The 10,244-nt window shown below is 45.2% G+C and overlaps 1 protein-coding gene across 2 annotated transcripts in view; it reads left to right on the forward strand.

Annotated features, from left to right (window-relative positions):
• The window catches only part of numa1 (nuclear mitotic apparatus protein 1), a 90,501-nt gene extending 82,720 nt beyond the window's left edge, over positions 1–7,781 (forward strand). For both annotated transcript variants that reach the window (XM_041198630.1, XM_041198629.1), the window contains exons 25-26: positions 3,437–3,598; positions 4,446–7,781. In XM_041198630.1, the coding sequence (XP_041054564.1) occupies positions 3,437–3,598; positions 4,446–4,487 (204 nt within the window). In that variant the 3' untranslated portion in view covers positions 4,488–7,781. The remainder of the gene's footprint in view (positions 1–3,436; positions 3,599–4,445) is intronic.
• The last annotated feature ends 2,463 nt before the right edge of the window (positions 7,782–10,244 follow it).

The following is a 10,244-nucleotide window of genomic DNA, read 5'->3' on the forward strand; positions in this document are numbered from 1 at the left end:
TTAACTGGGAATTGTGCTTGTGCCAAAAGCTTTCACATTTTAAACAAAAACTTTTACTGTTACTACTAACTTAGTAGTAGCACTACATTTTGTAAATGCTCGTACTTTAAACCTGGATATCTCAACTGGATACTCCCCATTCTACTTCTAATTCTACCCCAAGAGTTCCCCGATACTTTACAGGACTTTGAGGGTTCCTTCACTTCTCCTGGGACCAAATCAAGCTGTGCCACAGCTCTCAGGAATTCACTTTGACTCTCTTTTGTGTTATCGCTATTCTCCGAGGTATGAGATTTCTTGGGGGGCCTCCCACTAGCATCTGGCTAGGCGGACCCTTCAACTTCACTTCAAAACCTCACAGTTGTGGAGTCCCCAGATCAAGCAAGGGCCTCACTGCATTCTTGCTTCATGATTCCAAGTCAGAAGTTGCTGCTTGCCCCTCCACGCTCTGCTTTTGGTTCCCCTGGCAGGTTCTCTCTCTGCCTTTCTCAGAGCTGCTCCCAGGCTGACCACCTGTTTATATGAGAAAACACGCCGATAAAAATCCAAAACAACAGAAGAAAAACCCTCTCGCCAATCCCCACGGTAACATGGCACACCTGAAATGTCCAGATAGAAATTTAAACTAATTACCTTCAATTCCCAAACCTTCCCTTCGGAGCTTCTTGGTGGATGTGCCTACAGCTGTCCCAATAAGGATATGTTACCCATACGGTTTCCCAAAATAGAGAGGGAGCCCATTGTTTATTGTTTTTCCACTTCCACTTCTGACCTTATTAAATATACGTAGGCCACCCAATGATTTCATTCTTTGCAATCTCTTTAGGTTTCTTCACCAGCTTCTCAAACCAGGGTGTTGTCATTTATTTTGCCTTTAAAAATTCATGCACATATGAATTATCCGGAGTAGGCCACTCGGCCCCTGAAGCCTGCTCTGCCATTTAATGAGATCATGGCTGATCTGATTGTAACCTTCGCTCCACTTTCCTGCCTATCCCTGATAACTCCACCCCCCACCCCCCTGCTTATCAAGAATCTATCTAGGTCTGCCTTAAAAATGTTCAGACTCTTCTTCCACCGCCTTTGGAGGGAGAGAGTTCCAAAATATCACCACTCTCTGAGAGAAAAAAATTCTGTCTTAAATTTTTAAACAGTGACAGTGACTCCTAGTTCTCGATTCTTCCGCAAGAGGAAACATCCTCTCCACGTGCAACCTGTCAAGTCCCCTCAGGATCTTGAAGATTTCAATCAAATTGTCTCCTCCTCTTCTTGACTCCAATGGGTAGAAGCCCAGCCTTTCCAAACTTTCTTCACAAGACAACCTGCCCGTTACTGGTATTAGCCTAGTTAACCTTGTCTGAATTGCTTCTAATGCATTTACATCCCCTCCTTAAATAAGGAGACCAATACTGTATACATAACAGCATTGTTATAACAGCATTAAGCTCCTGCTTTTATATTAAATTCCCCTCATAATAAACAATAACACTCTATTAGCTTTCCTAATTACCTGCTGTACCTGCATACTAGCCTTTTGTGATTCATGCACCAGGACACCCAGATCCCTCTGAATCTCAGAACTCTGTCGTCCTTCACCATTTAGATTAATTTTCGTTTATTCTTCCTGCCAAAATTGACAATTTCACACTTTCCCACATTATACTCCATTTGCCAGATCTTTGCTCACTTCCTTAATCTATCTATGCTCCTATGTAGCCTCCTTGCATCCTCTTCAAAACTCACTTTTCTACCTATCTTTGTGTTATTAGCAAATTTAGCAACTGTATCTTCAGTCCCTTCACCCAAGTCATTTATATAAATTGTAAAAAGTTGAAGTCCCAGCTCTGATCCCTGTGGCTCACCACTCATCACATCTTGCCAACCAGAAAATAACCCATTTATACCTACCCTCTGTTTCCTGTTAGCTAGCCAATCTTCTATCCATGCCAATATGTTTCCCCCTACACCATGAGCTTTTATTTTCCGCAGTAACTTTTGATGTGGCACTTTATCAAGTGCCTTCTGTTAACTTGGAAATTGAAATTTAGATTAAAAATTATAATCTGAAGCTTATGAATCATAAAATTGGATATTCCTAACCCTGCACTTCAATAAATACATCATTGGCTGTAAACTCTTTGGGATGTCCTGAGGTTGTGAAAGGTGTCAAAGAAATGCAAGTTTGTTCATCTTTGTATAGTGACAGATACATGACGTAGTGACGAGAAGGCTTTTCCATCTGTGTTTCCCATATTGGCCCGTGTGATGCTTTTAACCTGACATTGAGGGAATTTTGTACTGAAATCTGAAGACTGTGACCATCTCCTGCTCCACAATACGGTTTCTGTAATTCAAGTTTCCCGGATTGTAGAGTGAAGCATATACACCAATACATGACATCAGGTCGGGAAAGGTTTAGTGAATCGAATTATTATTTTGATTTGATAGCAGGCAGATCTGACACAACACATTCATGGAATGCGAGTGTTCCTTCCCAGTGGGTTGATGCAACTGAGGGACTCACAGGGCTGCTCAGAATGAATCAGGTTGATGTGAGTTTGGAGTCACATTTAGACCCAGTCAGGTTTAGACCCAGACTGAGGAAAGACTTTCTTTTATTAAATGGCTTTAGCGAAAACAGATGTCATGCATTATTTTCCAATTCTCTGTTCAAGAGCCTTTTAGATGTGATTTATTAATGCTGGTCATGGAGGTGTGTGTGATGGTTGGGGATTATCCCGTCTCCTGGCCTCATGTTTTGGAGATGTTTTGGGTGCATTTTGGTTACATAGATTGGAAAGGTTGGGACCCTGTTCCTTGGAGGGGAGAAGGTTAAGAGGAGATTTGATTGAGATATTCAAAATCATGAAGGGTCTGGGTAGATGGGGAGAAACTGTTCCCATTGGTAGAAGGATCGAGAACCAGAGGGCACAGATTTAAGGTGATTGGCAAAAGAAGCAATGGAGACACAAGGAAAGAAGTGGTTAAGACCTGGAAGTGCGCTGCCTGGAAGTGTGGTGGAGGCAGATTCAGTTGAGGCATTCGAGGGGGAATTGGATTATTATCTGAAAAAGAAAAATATGCAGAGCTACGGAGAGTGGCACCAGGTAACTTGCTCCTTCGGAGCCAGTGCAGTCCCGAGAGGCTGAATGGTCACCTTCTGTGCAGTAACCATTCTGTGATTCTGTGCAATCCAGTTGTTCTCTTCCACAGTAAAGCATGTTGCAGCATCAACACTTTCACCTGTCAACTGACCTTCCTTGCACTGCACTGCCAGAACTGAGCTTCAGTCATCAGCTGCAGGTTTGCAAACTCCCCTGTCCTTTCCCATTGGAGCCTGTTGTATGGAGAGAAGCTTCTGCGCAACCCCTTTGGTTCCCACTTCCCTTCCCTTCCCTTCGTTTACCTCTTGTCTTTTCTTCCTCCCTCCTCCCAGGACAATAGACGCAAGTCGATATCTTACACCGTCTTGAACACACCCCGAAAGTTGGGCAGCACTCTGCTGAGGGGAATCAATAAGAGGGCAACTCCCAGCAAAACCCCCAAGAAAACCCCAAAGAAATCACCCAGGAAATCTCCCAAATCAAATTCTAGAAAGGTAAGTAGCTGGTTAAAAGGCAGGGGCACAAGTCAGTCAGGAGACAAGCTGGTGTTTTTTTAATACTTGTTGGGTTATGGGTGTTTCTTACCCATCCTTCGTTTGTTGCAAGTATTAAAAATCAAGCATTGGTGTGGGACTGGAGTCAGATATGAGTAGAGGTGGCAGGTTTCTCCCCTAAGTGAATCATTTGGGTTTTTAACAAAAATCCAACACCCTTGTGGTCACTTTAACTGATGGCAGCCCCACAAGTCAGCAGCTTTATTGAATATAAGTTGCCCTTTAGGGATTTGAACTCTTATTCCCTTTGTCCAATACCATAGGCATTAGGCCATCGTTCCCCATCTGATAACTCACACTTAAATCATCTCCATTCTGACACCCGCCATGGTGCCCCTAACCCGATCCTTGTCCCCTTTCCAACCCTTGCTGCAGGCACCTGGCCTGGTGTCTGTCAGTGTATGTCCGTAGGCCATTTCACCATGGGCGCCATCACAATGAAACGCACACACCTGCATGTGTAAGAAGCAGTGGAGTTGGGGGTGGGGTGGTGGTGGAAGAGAGACTAGTAAGCTCATCCTTGCCCTCCCCTGCCATTGGATCCATCTGTGCTCACTTGTGTACCACCCAGCCTGTCAGACAGTGCTGCCCTTCTGTGACACCATCCCCCAGCTGCTGGTAATATTGGCAGCCGTGTATCGGGAAACGGGGAGGGTGTTGTCCCTGGCGTTCTGGGGCCAGTGTTTACCCCTCGACCAGCATCTAAATTCGGGTGATCTGGGCATTATCACGATGCCGTTTGCTTTGCTCTCTGGCCCATGCTTACCTGTTTTTGCTTCTGTTTCAGGAGGGTGGCCGACGCAAAATGCTCAGGAACATGAAGATGTGAGTGTTGATTGGAGGGCGGTTTAACAAGATCCCTGAGCCAGGAACCTAACCCGCCCAGGACTGGATGTTTGTGAAGACCCGTTCTGCCTGGACAACAATCGGGCAAACTGCTGGCTTACTCTTTTATTTTTTTAATGAAACAATTTGCCTTAAGAGTGATTAACGAGGTCAGACTGAATACCATTCAGTGTAGAGTACAGTAGTGTTGGGAGGGTGAGTTAACTGACTCCCTGTTATACGCCTGCCTCCTAGTTTTGAATGCTCATACTGGTTACTCGAGTATTAGGATCGCAGCTAAAACTTTCTATCGAGCTATATTTCTTACATCCTTTTGCAAGCCTTCCCTGTTGTAAATTTTCCTATTGGTGCTTTTGAAGCAGTTTTCTCCTTTTGATAAGGCTGTACAGTGGCAGCATTCGGCACTTCTCATCGGCAGAAGGTGGGTTTGTGCGCGTGACTTAATCAAAAAAAACATACAAGTTGAGGCCCAGTGCCCTAAGCAGGGGGGGCGGTGGGGGCAGGGACCGAGTTTACCCAGCCTCGACTGGACCTCTGCCCCCCCGCCGCCCACCCCCATAGCACTTTTTGATCCCATGCCCGAACTAGAGGATTCCAAGATGCCCTCACGCCACACACACCCCCACTCCCACACTCTGCCCTCGGGACTGAAATTTAGCACTGCCACTGTATGGTTTTATGGAGTATTCCTGCAGCTAGTTAGTTTGTAGCTGTCAAGCATTGTGGCTGTACAGGTGACGAGGCTTGAGAACAGAGACCTGATCTGGTAACCTGTCTTAAAGTGGAAATGAGTGGCTGTCAGTTGTTTGGGCATACCTGGAGGAGGGGGCATCAACAACCTGACCCTTTTGATCAGGCTCTTTCTGGCTGTTTTATATAATTTTTTCACTCTCCTCTGCTTTTACTTTTCATGCTCAGTTGAAATTGCCGTGTGTGACTTTAGCAAAGAAATACTTTGAATAACTTTGTGCTGTATTTAGGCGAGTGTTGAGCGCTGTTAAACTTGAGCAACCCTCCCCTGGCCCTGCTTTTTTTCAAAAAACCATGAAACAGTTTCGCAGAGACCAGGCTGACACACTGGCTGCTGACATCGCGCAGCTGGATTCCAACCCCTCGTTTTCTGTGTGCGTGTGACCAGCATCACAAGGGCAGTGGCTTCCCCCTCTTTAAGGCCGCTCTTGACCTTGGCTTCGCTTGCCTTTTGCCACCTTGTCCTCTCCCAGCTGTGCCCCAGAGAATGAGACAGCCTGGCCTTGCCTTGCCAAGTCAAGATTAGTTGAGAGCGAGCGAAAGTTGTTGAGCGGAACAGCTCGTGGGTTGGGGGATTTCGTTTAGATTAGCCTCACTCGGGAGACACAGCTCCTTGTGTCTGTAGTTAGTCGGTCAGACTTTGCTAAAATATGCCATCCTTGACTCAAAAAAGTGAGGTTATGTAGAACTTGCTGACATTGAGATTTATGATTGGGGGTAAGAATGGAGAAGAAATTGGAGGGGGACTTACAGGGATCAGATTCAGATTGCAGCCTCTTTTTATATATCCCCCCCGCCCCCCCTCGAGTGAAAGACTGAGCAGCAAGTACTGCCTTTGTCTCATTAGGTGGATTTGAATCACTTGGCTCCCTTACACTAAGACTCATTTTCCCTAATGTTATCCAATTATCTACTCCCAATTTTTTGTTTAGTTAGGTAAAAATATTCATTGCTGATGTTCCAGCAGCTCCTGTATACAGGCTTCTGATGCTGGGAATCGTGTTGCAAGTCACTCTGTGTTGCCAGCCTGCCGCTGCTGGAGGGGCCCAGCTCCCCCAGTGCCACTGTCTGTAGAACACTAAATTAATCCTGGCAGTGTTAACAGACGTGTCCTTTTAGGTCTGGTCCCTGTACAAGCTTGCCTCCTGTATACCGCAATGCTGCGTTATGTATATGTAGACGTTATTAATCAGTGATTGCGTGTTTATTATGATAAGCCTGTTTTAAGCTCTTGTAGGTATAATGAAGTTGAATATTGGACTTTTAAAGACACACAGCTAATTTCAGTCATGCCAGCCCCAGGGCTGTCTGAGCTGGTAACAAAATCCCACCTGGTTAAGGGCACAAATTTATTTAATTTTTAGGATGCCTAATGCCAGTCTGGGAAACACTTTAAATCTTTTCTTTAAAATAAAACTGAGGATCTGGCTAGACCTGTCGGTGCTGGAGAAACAGCAAGAGAGTGAGAATGTGTGTGTGTCTGTGTATGTATGTGTGTGTGTGTGTTTTCTAGGTAAGTCGGGTTCCTTTGAAGAAAAGTTAGAGAGAAACTCAAAAGTTTTCGTTAACTCTGCACGTGTTTGTGCCTGTGTGTTGCGAGTGCATGCATGTATTTGAGTGCAAACGTGTGTGTGCGCCTGAGTGCACATTGGAGGATGTATCTGTCCGTGTGGAGGATCCTGAGCACTATGTGGAAAGGTGATGCAAACCTTGTAGCATCTTGAATCCGTGATTCAAAGATTTGCAAAGTGAATCTGTTCTTCTCTCAGGTTCAGTGGGGAGTGAGTGTGAGTGACTCCCAGAATCCCAACCCCCATGTGAGCCCATGGTCACCATGGAGACACACTTTTTTTTAAAGATACGTTTATAAAGCAGGCCTTCCTGCTGACCTAGCTCACTGTTCAGGGCCATTCTGCAGCAAGCTTGAAACTCCGTCCACACCCTGCGTAAAAGCATCCATGGGATGAAAGCAGGGTGGCACTGCAGGCATGTGGGTGAAGGAGGGAATGCAAGTGGGAAACACAGAAGGATTTGGCACGGAATCCGTCTTTTCCTCACCTTCCAGCCACTGGTCAACCTGATCCAGAGAATTTTCCCTCCCCGTTTATATTTCATTGCTTCCCAGTGCCCCCTTCGTATCAACACCCGCCGGCATAAGCAGGAACTATCGAGCACTTGTACTGATTGAGAATCGGTCAGGTTCTGGTGACCCGCTGTGTGCTTAGTTTGTGTGGGGTCGGGGTAGGTGGTCAGAGAAGGAGTTTCCTGGTGGTCCCATTATCTGGCTGATCTGTCTGCAGACAGTGGGGCATTGACTGAGCTTGTAGTGATTTTTGTCACTGACTATATTACTGTCTGAAATGATGTACTATTTGCTCTCTCTAAAGCAGGCTTTAAAAAAATATTAATTTTTTTATACAAGGTGTTTAGACTGTCTTTTTCTCTCTCCAGTGCAGTCCCTCTGAATGCACAATGTAATCTTAAATGTTGTCTCCACTTAATAAAATAAATGTACTTGTTGCATAAATTCTACTTGTAATTTTTGAAGGAATTGTGACACTGTAGCAAAGATCTATTCTGAAGCAGATTGGGTGGAGTTAACTCTATAAAACTATGTAATATGCTGGAATCTCCCCAATATTCAGCTGCTGTGAGTAGTTGCTGGTTAGCTGAGAGAGAGAGAGAGAAAAGGTCATGTATTTACAAAACAAAATGCTGGAAATACTCGGGCAGTATCTGTGGAGAGATAGAGTTAACATTTCTGACCTGTGACCTTTCATCGAAACTGGGAAAAGTTATAAATAAAATAGGTTTTGAGCAAGGGGCGGGTGTGACGAGACTAAAGGAAGGTCAGTGATAGGGTGGAAGGCAGGAGAGATTGAATGACACAAGAGTTGCTCTTACAGGGCCAAAGGGAATGGTGTGATGGGGCAAGAAAAGAAGCAAAAGCTGTCCCTTGAGATGTGCTGCTGAGTGAAAGAAAAGAGAGAACCAAAACAAGCAAAGGAAACAAAATGGAGCAGAGATTATCAACATTGAATTCAACAATTTCAGACGAGTCCAGAAGGTGTGAAGTGCCTAATCGAAAGATGAGGCGCTGTTCATCGAGCTTAAGTTGAGCTTCACTGAAACAGTGCAGCAGGCCAAGGACAGAGATGTCAGTGTGAGAACAAGGTGGAGAATTAAAATGACAGGCCAGAAGCAGCTCGGGGCCCTTGCTTGTGGATTGAACAGATGTTCCATAAAGCGGTCTCCCAGTCTGCACTTAGTCATCCCCCAAGTGTCAAGGAGACCACATTGTGAGCAGCGAATATATAGTATACTATGTTGTAAGAAGTACAAGTAAATCACTGCATGGAAAGATGCTGTGGTAAGGAGACGGGGTGTAGGGGGTGATTGAGGAGTGGACCAGGGTATTACGGAGGGAAGTCCCTTCAGAATTCTGAAAAGAAAGGGGAAGATGTTTTTGGTGGTGACAACATGCTGGAGGTGGTGGAAAATGATCTGGTGAATGCAGACGCTGGTGGGTTGGAAGGTGAGGATGAGGGGACACCTATTGTGGTCCTGGGAGGGAGGGGAAAGACTCAGTGTGGAAAACGTGGCAGACACAGTCAACTAGGGTGGGGCGAAAATTGATTGAAGGAAGAAAGAAGACACCTCGAATGCGAGTGTGGAAGGTTGCATCATCAAAACAGGTGCAATGGAGAAGGAGGAACTAAGAGAATGGAATGGAATCCATAAAGGGTGTGAGGAAATGTAACCGGGGTAGTTGTGAGAGTCGGTGGATTTATAATAAATATTAGTCGATAGCTTATCTTCTGAAATGGAGACGGGAGTGGAGGAAGGGAAGAGTCTGTATGGGCCACATGAAACTAAGAGAAGGATGGAAATTGGAAGTGAAGTTGAGAGTTCTTCCAATTCAGGTTGAGAGGAGGACATGTCACTGATACAGTCATCAATGTACTGGAGAAAAAGAGCTTTTGGAATAGTGGTGGTTGAATCCACCTTAGGGCAGATGAAAACTCAGTTTAATGCCTTGTCTGAAAGACAGTTCCCCTGACAGTGCAGTGCGGCACACCCTCAGTACTGACCCTCCAACAGTGCAGCACTTGCTCAAGTACTGCCCCTGTGACAGTGTGGCACTCCTTTCAGGACTAACCCTCTGACAGTGCGGAACTGCACAGGAGTGTCAACATAAATTAGTGAATGTCAAGCCATGCTCAAGTCTCTAGAGTGGGACTTGACCTCTCAGTTTTGATTCAAGAAGCAAGAGTGCTATCTACTGAGCCAGAGCTGACAAGTAGCTGCTTGTCTCAGCTGGCTTGGAGTTAAAAGGTTGTGGATGCAGTGCCGACGGCGTGCTCCAATGTTGTTTTCTTGAATATACGGGCTTACAAACAGGAGTAGGCCGCTCAGCCCCTTGAGCCTGCTCCGCTATTTAATAAGATCATGGCTGATCTGATAACCTCAGATCTGCATCCCACCTACCTCCTATACTCACCCACCTGCTTACCAAGAATCTATCCAACTCTGCCTTAAAAATATTGAAAGACTCTGCTTCCACCACCTTTTGAGGAAGAGAATTCCAAAGTCACTCAACCCTCCAAGAAAAGATTTTGCCTCATCTCCATTTTAAATGGGTGACCCCTTATTTTTAAACAGTGACCCCTAGCTCTAGATTCTCCCACAAGAGGAAACATCCTCTCCACATCCCCCCTGTCAAGACCCCTCAGGATCTTATATGTTTCAATCAAGTCACCTCTTACTCTTCTAAACTCCAGTGGATACAAACCTAACCTATCCAACCTTTCCTCATAAGACAACCCACCCATTCCAGGTATTATTCTGGTAAACCTTCTCTGAACTTCTTCCTTAAATAAGGTGACCACTACTGTACACAGGACTCCAGATGTGGTCTCATTAGTGCTCTGTATAACTTAATAACCTCCCTACTTTCATATTCATTTCCCCTTGCAATAAATGATAACAT

This window comes from Carcharodon carcharias, chromosome 11, assembly GCF_017639515.1.
Source record: "Carcharodon carcharias isolate sCarCar2 chromosome 11, sCarCar2.pri, whole genome shotgun sequence".
NCBI classification, from domain to species: domain Eukaryota; kingdom Metazoa; phylum Chordata; class Chondrichthyes; order Lamniformes; family Lamnidae; genus Carcharodon; species Carcharodon carcharias.